Genomic DNA, 15,427 nt, shown 5'->3' with positions numbered 1-15,427 from the left:
GGCGCCGGCGGAGGTAGGCCACGGAAGAGGGACTCGGGGTTCGCGATCGTCGCGCCGCAACCCGGGGTGGGCTCTGGCTGACGGTCTGTGCAGAGGAAGCTTCTTGCAGCTTCCGCAAAGAGGCTGGCGCCTGGCTGGCGCCTCGGGTTAGCGGTATTTTTAGGCCTGATAATTACTGCTTGGCCTCTGTGTTGGCAGTTCCTTCTCAGTTGCGTTTTTTCCTAAGTGTAAGATGTTTATTTTTTTACTTAGTGCAGTGTGTAAAAAGGAAACCCTCTCAAACGGTGTCATCCGGCCCGCTGGTAAATATGCAAATTTAACTAAAAATAGTTCTTGTCAGAATAACGTTAAAGGCAAACTGTGCAGAGACAAATCCTCTTTCCCAGTTGGTCATGCCTCTTAATCTCTGGTCTGTTGCATTAATTTATGAGATGTGTAAACTGTATAGAACCTTTTTGGAGATGATGTGTCTAATCTGTTACTCCCGTTTTCACAGAAGTGTGTTTTTGCATGTAGCCTGTTACGATTCTATGCTAAAAGGTTGCTGTACACTTGTTAGCAGCGGAGAGTGTATGACCACTGGGACCACAGATAGACTGAAAGTTTGCTCTGGTGTGTAAGTTTGTACATCTGTCCTAGCAGGGTATTTCTCAAATCCAAAATTAAATATTGATGCTATTAACAGTTTCATTCCTTGTAATTGTCAGACAGACTTCTGACTCATGATACTCTGATTCTAGATCAGTCTGTGCTTCCTCACACAGCAAACAAATAATAATACTTGGTTTTATTTTGCTGTTTAAATATTTTTCTCTGTCACCTATTTCTAACTTTTAAACACAAAAGGCTGCATTGTAAATGTTAAAAAAGAAAAAAAAGCCACATACTGAAAACTATACAGAGACAACATGAACATGACCTTAATATAAAAATGGTATAAATAAGCTTATGCTATTTTTTGTTCTTATCTCTGTTTTAATTTAATTTCTCCTGTTTGTATATGCATTTGTAGAATTTTAAACTTGTTCTGATTTGCCATTTTATTGCAAAGTACTCTATATCACAACATGCAAAGTGTAGCTTTTTTAAAATACTGAAGCAGCATTTAATTTACACATTCGAAAAAGCTTAAGTGTCTTAATCTGTGACTAAGTAAGTAATATGCTGATGAAGTTCTTCACATCTATGAGATATTCGTATAGAAACTTGATAAAAATCTCTAGTTTTCTAGGGACAACTGTACCAAATCCAGCGGAGGTGCGGTTAATAACAAAATGTTTGTATTTTACCAGGTAACAGATTGGTTGTCATATTCATTTGATGACTTCTTTGGAAACACAGATATTTCTTCTAGTGCCATTCCTGTGAAGCCACTAGAAGGCAATTCTGGACAAAAAGGGAAGCAGAAGAAGGAAGACCCATCTTCTGTGCCAGAAAGTATCAAAACCAAAGTTCTGCCTAGAAAAAGATTGAAGTCGTCTTCAGTAGATCTGCCTTGTAACAAGTCCGGACAAAACTGGAGCCAGTCTCAAGATGAGCCATGGGTAGATAGATACAAACCCAAAACTCAGGTGTGAGAGTTATTCTAGGTGCTAATGTTGTAGTAACATTATAGTGTAACATGTTGCGCTTCTGTTCATGATCTGTATTTGTAAGGTTTTAAGTATATCTTATTTCATAAGGGCAGTGTTGAAGTACTAGTTTGATTTATTTGCTGCCTGTAGTTAAGATTTTAGTGAGCTCTTTGTCTGCAGGAGATGCATTTCCCCTAGCTTTTCTGAGGAGATAAAGCTACTGATGAGCTGTTTCCTGACCATCCACTCCTAAACTTTTGAACCTGTTACTGAATTTCAGCTAAGTATTAGGAGCTGTCATCTAGTTTAGCTTCTAGGACAACAGAAATTATCTTGCATATTACTGGAGAGCAGTTGACTGGGCTGTTAGCATGTTCAGAGTACTTGACTAATTGCAGTTTGCTCTGTCTCCTGCTTGTTTGATGCATCTTAGTCATGGCTTTGTGAGGGGGGGTATTGTGGTACCTTAGGGCTTCAAGGAAAAATGACTCAAATCTGTAATAAACCTATCTTCACTGGTTCTGCTAATGGAATGGCTTTTTCAGTGTGTTTCAAAGGTATCAGTGTGTGTTAACTGCCTCTTAGAGCTGAGTGCTGGTTGATGTCAGTTAGTGTGGTACTCGTATTTTATATTTAAATATTTAATAACTCATCTCTGGAGAGGAATTGAGTTACAAGACAAGATGAGTCAGTTGCGTGAGATCTGTAGAAGTTCCATAAACCTATGCAGTATTAGAGTCAGGAGAGCCTAAAAAGTACCAGCTCCAGCAATAGCTAGAAAGCATACTGACAAAAACAGGCAAGATTGTAAAGTCATTACTTTAGTAATGATAAATAATTAGTTATTTTCCAACTGCAAGCAATGGAAAATTTGAAACAGGCTGAAATGATTATCCTTAAGTGTTGCACTTCTGTATATCATAAATATAAGTAACTGGAATTTACAAGTACATGTCTGTCAATGGTTTAGTTAGCATATATTCTTGAATAGCATTGTTACAGTCTTAGAAACCAAAAGGTGTGTATATGCATTTCATTTATTATAATCTTGTTTCAGAAGGATCTTGCTGTGCAAAAGAAGAAAATTGAAGAAGTGGAAATGTGGTTGAAAGTGCACGTATTTCAGAGGCAGCCAAAGCAGGTAATCTTGCTAAAATTAGCAGCTAGAGACATGAAACCACACAAACGAGCTGGATTTGGTTTTATTTTTATTTCAGAAAAAAACCTTAACTTATAGGTAGTGATTATATATCTATTGCATTATAAGAAATCTGTTAAGAACATAGATCAGAGCTTTTACATTTGTTTAGAGCTTATGCTGCAAAGAGGTGGATTCTGTTTTTGCTCAGAAATATTATTTTCTAGCATACAGTTCATACCTCTTCAGTGTGTGGTTGGAACTGCATTTTATCTCTCAGAGATTAATTTTAAGTATCTAGGCAAATTTCCAGTTGATGTAATAGGGTGCTTTTAACCTCTTGATTGATAAGAAGCATTCTTACACACATGCATCATTTACCAGTCTTGCCTAGTGTTTTTCAGACCTTATTCTCCAGTTCAAATTGTATTATGTTGGTAGTCTACATGGTGTGAAGTTAAATAAACAGATATATTAAAAATTGAGAGCAAGGCCTTCAGAGTTCTGGTCTAGCTCTTTCTGCCTCAATACTCAACAGGTAAATTAATAACATAGATTATTTAATTTAGTTTTTAAAAGGATAATTACAGGAGAAACAATAGGAGAAATTCAGTCAATATTAATCTTAAGTTATCTTTCAGTCTTTATTTATCATGTTTGGATTCTTTTTTTTTTAATTTCCTTCCCCTCTGACAGGCTGGCTCTGTTTTACTGCTAACTGGTCCTCCTGGTTGTGGAAAGACTGCAACTATAGAAATATTAGCAAAGGATCTTGGTGTTCAGGTGCAAGAATGGACCAATCCAATATCTTTAGACTTTACAAAAGAAGAATTAAGAAATATGTTTGACCATGGTAAGTATTTTGTGGTTTTTTTAGTTGGTTTTTTTCCTTTTCCATTTACTTTTGCGATTTTTGAATTCTGTATTTTTTTTTATTTTGTGTCTCTGTGACATATGAAGTCAGATCCACATCCATGTAAGCCAGACCCACAGTGTTTAGTAAGAATCTTTCTTTTGCTTTTATTTGAAAAAGGATTTAGTTTTGTTTTGGGTTTTTTTACAGTGTTTACTCCAAAATATTTTGCAGTTCAGGTCAGTATAGAGAGCTATGTAATAGCCTGTATATAATTTGAGCCAATTAAATGAAAATAGATGAGTTGCTCGTCATCTGGGTCCTCAATTGAATGCTGCACTTTGAAAATCCTCTTGTATTTGTAATGTGTTTGCCAAAGGGCTTGGCTACTGATGTTCAATCGCTACTGTGAGAAAATAGCATGCGTGGGTATTTATATTCTTCTTCCTATAGTACAGAATACATATTTTAATTAGTTTTCTTTTTCAGACTCAGGTTTTCATATGTTTCCAAGTCAGGCCCAAGCAGCTCTCTTTCAAGATTTTCTATTAAGAGCAAATAAGTATAACAAACTTCAGATGCTTGGGGAGTCCTCAGAAAATGATAAAAAGCTTATTCTTATTGAAGTAAGTGAAAATTTGTGAAATCTTGTTTTGAAAACAATACATTTTATTATAATATTTGTATGCTAACTAGCTTCAGCTGGTGGATTGATGTTGCCAAAAGTTAGTCTGCTTTACTGCAGATGAGTTCTTTATTATGTTGAGTCTGCAGCAGGCTAGAACCACGTTCTATCTGTAGTTAAACTATCTAAGGTAATAGAAATTGGAGACTAGTTTGTGTACAGAAATAAGTAATGGAGTATTGAAAACCAGATCAAAACAATAATGAAAACTCATACCCATGTTTACGTGTGATTAGGTTTCTTGAAATATGTATGTATGCATATAAACAGGAAGAGGGGAAAAACTTCCACTATTTTGATGCGTGAGAATTAATACAATTAGGAATCATTTGAATTTTAGCATTTCCTTGTCTTATGCTGGAAGGGGTTATTTAGGGCAGAGATGTAAACTCTGAGGATTTTTAAGCTGTAATAGGAGCTACAGGAGATTTTATTTTTGCTTATTCAGTAGTGTGTCTCAGTAGCACTTTCTGAGCCTTTTCATTTTTCTTTGACAGAAAAATTTTGTAAAGTTATTCTAGTAAAGTTGTCTGTACATTTTCAAGAAAAAGAATAGATGAGATAAAAATTCTAGTTGAGAATGTGGTGTACTGTAGAATTTAGGAAGCCTAGTTTTCCATAGCTTCTATTCATGAGGAGAGACTTACACCTCCTTATGTAGGTCCTCTCATATCTTGCCCTGTTCCTCTGTGGAGCTGCTCCTCTGAGTAAAACTCTGTCTAGCAGGTGATGTAATCACCCAAGCCTGTTTCTTGGGAAACAAAGACAGAAAGCAAATGTTTCTTTTTAGATAATCTTTTTTTTTCCATAATAAAAGAAAGAAATACTATGCTTTAGTTTGTTTTTTCCCTTTGTTTCCCCCTGCCCCGGTTGTCTTTACTGTTGGCTGCATTCAAATTTAGTTGAAAGCAAGCTAACTAGGAAGAGAAAGTATGTAGCAATGTAGTGTGCAGTAACAGTCAGTCTGTGGGAGAGAATATTTACATCTGAATATAATTACAGCAGGTCATTTGTTTTGAATAGGACATACCTAACCAATTCTATCGAGACCCTAGCAGTCTACATGAAGTTCTCAGGTCAGTTGCTAATAATTAAGAACTTACTTGCTTTAGCCACTGGCAATAAACTGGATTTTGATTTGTGTAATACTTTGCTTATTTTTCAATTTAGGAGATTTGCTTGTACAAGTAGATGTCCCCTCATATTTATAATCTCAGATAACTTCAGTGGAGACAGCAACCAGAGGTTACTGTTTCCAACAGAAATTATAGAGGAGTTGTGTATATCCAATATTAGGTAAGATCTTTTAACTCATTAAAACTTGATTGAAATAAATGAGAGGTCAGAAACTAACTAATTTTTTTCAATGAAATTCAACAGTTTCAAGCCTGTTGCACCAACAAATATGATGAAAGTTCTTAATCGAATAGCTGCAACAGAAGCTAGTATGGTAAGTTGTCAAAACTGGTAACTTCTGTGCAGTGCTAGGACCAAAAGATTTCAGACTTTTGTATCTGAAATAACGTTATTTTATTTGTTACTGTATTTGTTTGATCTTTGATAGCAGACTCCCCTAAACCCTCATCAATTCTCCCCAATAGAAAACAAGGAACAAACTGGAAAGATATATAGAAAACTACATATATGAAACAAATAAAAGGAACAGAAGTAATTTTTGTTCTATCCAGCAAGGCCAGAAGAGGTCATGAACGTAAATTCTGTACTATTTTTGAACTGTTTTGATTACAACCAAGTCTAATATTGAGTGACACCTTGCAAAGAATTATGCACATTATTCTCTTTAATATTGCTATATAAAATGTGACAATGTGCTTAAATGGATTAAATGTTTTAAAGTTAGCAGTTAGAGACCATGTGAGCACTCACCATGTTCTCAAACCATGTATCGGAGGTGGGTCCAAATAACCAGAATAATACTCAAGTACTCCTTTTCCTGCTTCTTCATGCTACTCTGAATATTGCTTTTCCTTGTAGAACAGAGAAAAGAATTATGCTTTTGATAGAACTTCTCTGGAGTTGCTTTGCAGAGGTTGTTCAGGTGATATAAGAAGTGCAATAAACAGTCTTCAGTTTTCTTCTATGAAAGGTAAATACCTATGATTTTCTTAAGTGAATGGTATTTCGACCATTTTTGCTGTAAAGGTACTCGTTTCACTGTTGAAACGGAGCTAGATGAGCTGTGCAAAACATTTTTGGCATGCTGCTCTGGTTCACAAATAGAAGGCACAAAGTATTGTGGGATTTTTTTGTGTGGGGGCTTTTTTGTTTGTTTGGTTTTGTGAGGGTTTTTTTGTTTTTTATTTGGGTTTTTTGGTGTAAATGTTACATTTCATGGCTGTTACATGCAGTTTTTAAACTGAGTAACATCTGCTATGTATATGTTGATGTAATTTAATGAAATGCCCTCTTTTCTTCTTGATATCTTTGCTATTGGTATGTGTTTACAGATCAAAGTTTATGATGCAACCTTAATTTGAAAGGGATATTTTCATTGCTTGTGTCTTTATACTTCATGTCCTTATTGCTACCCTTAAAGCATTTCTGAAATAGTCAATCAACTTTGTATACAGCATTTCTAGAATGACTAATTTTGCTTTGGCATTCCTACAGCTGTTGAACTGAAAAGCTGTGAGGTGGCATGACCTATTGTGAAGTTACTGAGTGCATACAATAACTCTGAGCTTCAGTGTTTTAGTAGTCTTCAAATTACTTGGTTGGACAGTGCTCCAATCATATTTTGGTATTATTTTAAAAGGTCCAACATCAAAACAAAGCAGGACACATACTGTTATGTCTCTTAAAAGGGAGTCAATAATTGTTAATAAACCAATGTTACACGAGTTACAGAATCTATTATTTTTAAAAGCAGTACTGTGGCATGTATAGTTCATTCTAAGAACTGTTAGATGGTGCCAGCACTTATATGCAACCTAAAAATAAGTGAATTCAACAGTTGTCTTCTTAGTTTGATAAGGAACATTCATCTGCTGCTAAATCTAATTGTGGGTGAATATTTTTGAGTTTCAAAGTAGAGTAGAAGAAGGATTTTATTCCATAATGCTCAGAACACTGTGGAAATTAGTAAACTATTGTAAGAATTGCCTAAATGAAAGGTTTTCTTAGCTGTCTTATATTTCATTGATGGTATTATACACATAATGCAAATAGAAGTTAAATGGTTAAGTGAACAGAATGTAACTGAAATATCATTTACATATATTTGCACTTGTACTTTATAAAGAATAAACTTTTAAGAAAGGCAAGTTGGGGATGCATCAGAACTAGAAGGACTAAGCAATAGTGCTAACTTTTTTTAAAGAGTTATTATTCAAAAAAGTACTTGGCTCATTAACTGTGGCTTCAGATGCAGAAGTGGAATGAAGCATGCTAGATTAGGTGACTGGGTTGCCTTCCTAATAAATTATTTTTCTTCCAGTGCCTCTATTTGTATAACCTGTGTTTTTCTTTTTAATTTGTTTGTTTAGAATATTAGCAATATAATAGAAAACTCTTTAAAGATTCATATACTTAATCCTGATTGCATTTGTGCTTTTATTGATAGACTGCTCATTGGAGAAGGAGTTTTGGTCACGGAATAAAAAGAGCTCCACACTAAAATGTGAAGCAGCAATGGTATCTAAAGTAAGAAAGAAAAGTAAATCTGATACTTCAGAAGACCGGGAGATACAAGCTATTGGTGGCAAAGATGCTTCCATCTTTCTTTTCCATGCTTTGGGGAAAATAATTTACTGCAAAAGTAAGAAAACAGTCTTTTTCTTACTTGCAATGGGAAAAGCATGTCTGCTGCTAATAGCTAGCTTTGCTAAAGTATGGGTTGGGGTTAGCTCTAATTTGCATGTTTAGTCATTTATAACAGTAATAAAAGTTTGTGGTAACGGTAGTTGCAGCTCTCTGTATCTATTAGGTAAATAAATGTTTCATTAAGATGCACTGCATGTGTGTAATAGGATTACATAACTGTAGTTGCATTAGGTCCATGTGCTGCTGTGCACACACAGATAGATAGATAGCCACCACATTTGTTGCTTTGTACAAAAGCACATTTTGTCTTTGTGCAGAATTATACTTTGTTGCATGGTTGTGTTCTGTGCTTGTCTGTATTCCTAAAGGTTACAGGACAGCCCTGCACCCTCATAGCTACTGACTCCCTTATTTGTGTATATGGATTTGACTACTGCTGTCTTTTCCTCCCTGCTTTTTATCTCAACTCTTTGTTTCCCTTTAGCAGACATACATGCTCTCTCCTTTCTGACATGAAAGCCATTTCCACTTCTCTGTCATACCCTGTCTCCCTTTCCACCGCTCCAAAATACTTTCTGGTTTACTACTACTGTATGTTTTTGGGGTTTTTTTTTATACACTCAGGTTCTACAGAACGTATCTGCTCCTTGTGTGTGGTTACAATACTGCTTTTCTAACACTTAAAACCTGTAATTCAATCAGCATTTGGTACTTGTTAAATTAGTACTATCTGCATTGAGCTAAATCAGGATCCATAATGCCATTGACTGTCCACATTTTGGTAACAGTTCACGATATCAGTTCCAAAATCAACTGAGGACAAATGGGGAGATGAGGAAATACGAAAATAGGTTAAATTAGTTCACTATATGACATTGACTATACAGTTAAGTACTTATGCCTGCATCAAGAGCTTTCTGGGAACTGAAAATGATGTAAACTAGTTACCGGTGGAGTTGACAGTTGCTAAAAATGACACTCAGTACATGTGAAAACTGTTATTCATGTAGTTACACATCTCTATTCTTGTTCATGTTACTCAAATTTTGAATATTTAATCTGAAATGTGTGTCTTTTTTTCTTCTGGCCTTTTTAATTATGTGCAGAAATGTAACAATATTTCTGATACTAAGAGACTTAAGACTGTAAAATCCTTTTTAGGAGAACCAATATCAGAATCAGAGTTTCCTCAGCTGCCTGCTCACTTATCAGAATACCGTCGAGACACCTTGCTTATTCAGCCCGAGGTATACCTGCAATAACTACTTGCTTCCAGTTCAGTTTGAAAACAAACCAAACCACTCTTAAGTCTTAAGCTGCAAAATCTCAAGCACAGTGGTTTCGACACTGATCTTAATATATATGTATTCAGTCTGTTTAAGTTATAGAAGATTTAATCTAGAAGGGACTTCTGGAGGCTAACTTCAAAGCTGGATTAGGTTCCCAGGCTCTTGATCTGTAGTGTTTGAGTACCTCAAAGGATGGAGGTTCTCTCACCTCACTGACAGACTTGTGGTGGAAGGTGAACTTTCCTTTGCTGCCAGCTGTGATTGTTACCTTTCATCCTTTCACTGTGCATTGCCAAGGGGAGTCTGGGCTCACCTTTCTGTTACCACTCATTAAGAGGAGAGTTGAATGCAGACATAGCTTCTGCCCCTCCATTCCCCACCATTACCCTTCTCTGAGACCAAGCCATCCCCCCTTTTGTGTATAAGCATCACTTCACAGATCATGTGTGCCAGCTCCCTAACCATCTGAACATACTAGGACTTTTATAGAATACTTTTCCTTATACACTGTGTAAAACTTGAACCTTTTTTTTGTCTGATAGGATATTGTGGAAAAATCGCATATGTCTGGAAGCATGTTTATTTTATACCTTCACCAGAACTATGTAGACTTTTTTTCTGATATAGATGATGTAGTGAGAGCCAGTGAATATTTGAGCACTGCTGATGTCCTTTGTAGTAACTGGAGTGTAAGTGTCATCTCTTTATACGCACATACTTTTTTTAATACTCAGACATAGAGCTTCTGAATTTTCTCACTGTTTATGAATGGTAGAAAGTTATTTTCTTACAAGTCAATAAGAATTAAGCTATATCACTTCAAACTTATGGGGTACATGACAGTGAATTGTTAATGAATGCTACAGTATATCAGCTATAGGAAAGATGCAGGTCCAGCTATTTGTCCAGCTTCTGTCAGTATTTTATTGTAGTGGGTTACAGTGTTTGTAAAATGTTCTACAAAGTATTTTTTAAGTAGAACAAATTTATGCTAAAAAATGTGTTGCAGTCTGTATGACTTTCCCTGAAGTAACTGAGCTAGCTATTTCATTGAGCTGCTTTGAGTAAAAGTTTCACAGTAATCTAAACAAATTCTGTGTGTGTTGTGTCACTGCAATTACAGAGTGTGTTTTAGCTCAAATGAGACACAACGTACCATGAGTGCACATAATGCCTGATTTCTCTCTCAGACACGGCTTGTGATGGAAGAATACAGTGCATCTGTTGCTACCCGAGGAGTGATACATTCAAATACGTCCAGAGCCTTTGCCCACCAGCAAGGAGGGATGGGGTTCCGGCCTTTACATAAATCTCAGTGGTTCTTTATCAATAAAAAGGTAAATGGTTGATTTTTTTTTCTTCATTTTTTAAGGTATGACAATTGAATAGTATAGATTTGCTCACAGTGCTAAAATTGTCAAATATCGTATTTTGATATAACCTACTTCTAAAAAGCACTTGCTTGAAAAGTTATATTTGTATTATTCCTTTAATTGGAGGCCTCTGACAAAGTTTGAATCCTGTGTCCAAGTTGGCAAACTGCTGGGAGAGCCTTAATCTTAAGTTAATGGAGACACAGTTAGTCTTGAAGTGCTATAAAGTGTTCCTAAAAGTAAGTTTAAGTTTTTGTGCAGTTTAGATCACATTACGCTGTTGTGTAAGCTCAACAAATTACTGCTGTTATGTTTTGTGTGTTTATCAGAAGTAGCTTCTTCATGAGATACCAAGCTCTTGTAATGTTTTTACACTGGAGCTAAGACTTTTCTTGCTGTATCTGGCAGAAAATACTGGTCTGGATGGGTGGTGGGGGGTATAATCAAGGAATAAATGTTTTCTGAAAATTTTAATGTACAGCAAAAGGCTGAAATGAGGGGATTTACCATTTTTATGATCTATGTTAACTAACCACTTGTCTTTTTTTTTTGGTCTTGGCTTGTGTGTAGTCATCCAGCAGGCAAGAAGAGTGTCTTTTGTGGCACAGACTACATTAATAATGATTTATCAGGTTTTTTACTTGTGTTTCTTTTCCCACCAACTCTTAACAGTATCAAGAAAACTGCCTTGCTGCAAAATCTCTCTTTTCAAGCTTCTGTTTACCACCTGAATGTCTTCAGACAGAGCTATTGCCTTATCTTGCCATGTTAGCAAATCCAATGAGAAACCAAGGTAAGATGAGTGTAACTCTTGATCTTGGACTCTTTTGTCATTAAAGCATACTGAAATGTTTTGTAATCCAAAATGTCAATACTATCTATGCTGCTGCCTCAGTTTAAAAACTACTTATGGTATGTGCATCTAGCTGATATCTAAAACTATTTCTAGTAATACAGCCAAAATTAAAGCTGTCCTGTTAGGTGCACAACAACATCAAGAACATTTTTAAAACTTAGGTAATTGAAAGAATTAAAACAATTATCCCTCTTGGCAAAAGTGAGGTATATATGTGCTTTATAGATGTGTAAGATGGGGTCCTCATGTTGGATTTGAAATCATTCTTCCCTTTTTTTACTGCATGGATTTCTGGTATATGAGTATTTCTGAATTTCATCATGTTGCCCTCTCACTCAGTCTTTTAAGGTCCTTGCACAGTTTTCTTGTCTGCCCATATCCTTACTAGCTTGTCTAACTGGGTGGCATCAGCAAACTTGCTCATCTCGCTCTTCACCCCCTTTTTTCACAGGCTTATCACAGAATCACAGAACGTTAGGGATTGGAAGGGACCTCAAGAGATCATCTAGTCCAATCCCCCTGCCGGAGCAGGAACACCTAGATGAGGTTGCACAGGAAGGCGTCCAGGCGGGTTTTGAATGTCTCCAGAGAAGGAGACTCCACAACCTCTCTGGGCAGCCTGTTCCAGTGCTCTGTCACGCTCACTGAGAAGAAGTTTCTTCTCATATTTAAGTGGAACCTCCTGTGTTCCAGTTTGTGTCCGTTACCCCTTGTCTTATCATTATTTGTCGCTGAGAAGAGCCTGGCTCCATCCTCGTGACACTCACCCTTTAAATATTTATAAACATGAATGAGGTCTCCCCTCAGTCTCCTCTTCTGCACACTAAAGAGACCCAGCTCCCTCAGCCGCTCCTCATATGGGAGATGCTCCACTCCCTTGATCATCTTTGTAGCCCTACGCTGGACTCTCTCCAGCAGTTCCCTGTCCTTCTTGAACTGAGGGGCCCAGAACTGGACACAATATTCTATTCTATTATGTTTAAGAACGTGCTGGATGGCCCAGGTCTTAGCACAGGTCTCTGAAGAACTGCATTGGCAACTTTTTTCCTTTACAAGTGTTAATTGTTACCTCATACTCCTCTCCCCATTTCCTATTTGTTAATTATTTATCAAACTTTACTAATTAAGTGGTTCTCTTAGGCTTAGGACTTCTTTTAAATCTACTAGAGGATTTGGTCAGAAGACTTTTGGAAAGCAAGTAGGCAATACTAACTAGATCTTCATTGCTTACTCATCCCTTTCTAGTAACATCAATAGACTTAAAAGGCTTTAAAAAGCCTTTCCCAGTTAAAGTGAACAAAATCCAACTTTGCAGTGCATTAAAAATGCGCAACCTGAGGTAATCCAGTAGGAGACAGTTCACCCAGAGAAACTTAGTTTGTATGGTACATAAGATAAAAAGTATGTTTTAGACAACTGGGTTGCTTATGCTGTGTTACTTACTTCTAATGAAAGACCTAATGTTTCAACTGAAGCCTTGATGTCAGGATGAATTCATTTTGTAGGCTATGGAATAATAACTGCATCATAAATACACAGTTGATGAATGTCAGGGGTTGTTTTTATGTGTAGGCAATCTGTAAATATGTAACGGTAATGCAGCAAACAATTTGGAGAAAAGGAAAAAACCCAAACAAAAAACTCCATACATGTGCATGCAGTGTTTTGGTATCCAAAATGTTTCAAATATATGCAGGAATACTCGACTAAACTTAAGAATTATTTATTTTCCAGTATGCTTATCTTTATGTGCATTATGGTCTACCCAATATGACACTGGTGATTCTTTGTTCTCAGCTCAGATTGCTTTTATCCAAGATGTTGGGAGGCTACCGCTGAAAAGACATTTTGAGAGGTAAACTTCACTTCAGTCTTTTCCTAAAGAAAGTAAAACTTTCTTAATACATTGAGGAAAAGAGCTCTTTCATATAGAAGCATCTTCAATGTGTATCTAAAATGTGACATTTTCCCTCACTTGCAGCATGGTAATTTTATCTTTTCCTGTTAAAACGTTTTCCAGTTCAAATCTATTTATCGTTACAATGTTAGTAGACACATCTTTACTATAGTATTGCTTTTAATCCTTGTTTGCCTTTCTTTTCCATTGTATCAAATATTAGGTCTCTGACCTAGACTTAACTGTTTCTTCAGTGCATTATCTGAATAAAATATTTTTTCTGCAATCAAAAATATTTGCATGAGAATAAAAGTGGATTGATGCAGAGAGTATAGTGCACTTTGTCTATTGGTTCTTCATGACAAAAAACATTAATTTGCAAATTTGATAATTAGAGTGCACCTTTGTTTAGAATGCATTTTTAAAAATGAAACTATAGCTACTGAAGTCTCTCTCTCTTAGGTGTTAAATATGGAAAAAAATACTTTTTATTTCAACTGCAAAACTGGTGCTCTGCCTACAGATTGTGTAGCACTCATGGGGGTAACGTTGCATGTCGTTTTATATAATGACTCTAGTGAGCCTTCTGAATCATAGGCATTGTTTACACCAGTAGTAGTACTAGTAGTACACTAGTAGAGCCTCAGCTACTTTTCTGTAACTTTGGTATTTCTGAAATCTAAAAAGTTTAATTATGATGTTTCTAATAAAGGATTGAGACAGCAGTTAGTTGGAATGAGACTACCTCATCTCTTAATCAAGAGAGAGAGTGTGTTAGGGCATCTGACAAAGCATCTCATATTTATCACTGTGGTATTGGTCTGCCTTTACTGGCCTATGAGGTAAAGGCTGTTCCCCAACAGTTGTATTAAAAACCATTTTGATTGCTAGTCAGGAGGAAAGTAACATGTCCCTAACAGGTATGTTTCTTTGCAATCTCCCTTGTCTAACGCAAAGTGTTTGTAACTTTACAAATTGATTATAGACTTCCTTATGCCATTAATTTTGTCTGTGGCAGAACATTGAATATTACTAAATGTTTTGTGTCTGCATTCATAAGTTGCATGTATGTCATTTAGAGTTTTATCTGAGGGGTAAATTTCCCCTTAAAACACAATAATCCTTTCTCATTTGTTTGCTGTTTTGGAAAGGAAGTATAGTGAAAGATAGACATTTCAGTAAGCATTTGCTTCCTTCAGGAATTGTAATTAAAAATAATCTATTTTGTGTTATTAAGCAGTCCTTAAAATAACTTATATACAACTGTGTCAATGGAAATAAGAATATTTATTTTCATTTATATTTATTCATGGAATGGTACTGTAGTAAGAAAACTGGCATCGAGGAGAGTGCATGGAATTGGTATCAGGATGTGTTTTTGTCAGTAACTATAATTTTTTATTATTAACTTCATGTATCAGTGGGTACTGTGTGGTACATGGCCGATCTCTTCTATTGCAGCTTCTGTGTGAGAGAACAGACTTTTTTTTGTGGTAACTTACTGTTGCAATGTTGATTTTACAGGTTGAAGCTTGAAGCACTGACTGATAAAGATCCTGGGATACCAGACTTGTTTGCTAGCTCCGAGCGGGACCTTGCTGACAAGCATGCTATGGAGACTGCTGCGCAGACAGAGAATGAATTGGATGGATTCCCTCTTTCTTCTAGCCAGTGCAGTGGAGGTGAACTACCGTGCAGCCAGCCTCAGCCTGTTGCAGCTCAAGCAATCATGGAGGAAGATGAATTAAACATAGAGGAATATGATAGTGACTGAGCACAACAAAATACCAACCACTGACTTGCCTGAATAAATTACCAAGGGTCTTTGCTAAAGAGAGTATGGGTCTGCATGTAAGGACTGCTTTAACTACTTACGTGGGCTAGGAGGCCAAGTCAAAGCATGCTGTGGCAGCATCAAGACAACTCAGCTTCCTCTTAACTTTGCAGGATCAGCTGTGAGCTGAATACTAAATTACAAG

The 15,427-nt window shown here is 36.3% G+C and overlaps 1 protein-coding gene across 1 annotated transcript; it reads left to right on the top strand.

Moving 5' to 3' along the window:
• Position 1: 1 nt before the first annotated feature.
• Positions 2 to 15,222, top strand: RAD17 (RAD17 homolog (S. pombe); the record flags this gene model as incomplete). The annotated part of the gene is made up of 16 exons (XM_010180132.1): positions 2 to 13; positions 1,293 to 1,571; positions 2,632 to 2,715; positions 3,409 to 3,565; positions 4,055 to 4,191; positions 5,274 to 5,326; positions 5,421 to 5,546; positions 5,631 to 5,700; positions 6,246 to 6,357; positions 7,834 to 8,028; positions 9,195 to 9,280; positions 9,865 to 10,011; positions 10,513 to 10,659; positions 11,368 to 11,488; positions 13,349 to 13,406; positions 14,973 to 15,222. Coding segments are annotated over 16 exons (2,034 nt in total), but the record flags the coding sequence as incomplete, so codon positions are not given.
• Between the last annotated feature and the right edge of the window lie 205 nt (positions 15,223 to 15,427).

Source organism: Mesitornis unicolor, unplaced genomic scaffold, assembly GCF_000695765.1.
Source record: "Mesitornis unicolor isolate BGI_N332 unplaced genomic scaffold, ASM69576v1 scaffold30582, whole genome shotgun sequence".
NCBI classification, from domain to species: domain Eukaryota; kingdom Metazoa; phylum Chordata; class Aves; order Mesitornithiformes; family Mesitornithidae; genus Mesitornis; species Mesitornis unicolor.
The sequence above is the reverse complement of the archived record's forward strand: the minus strand, read 5'-3'. Positions and strand labels throughout refer to the sequence as shown.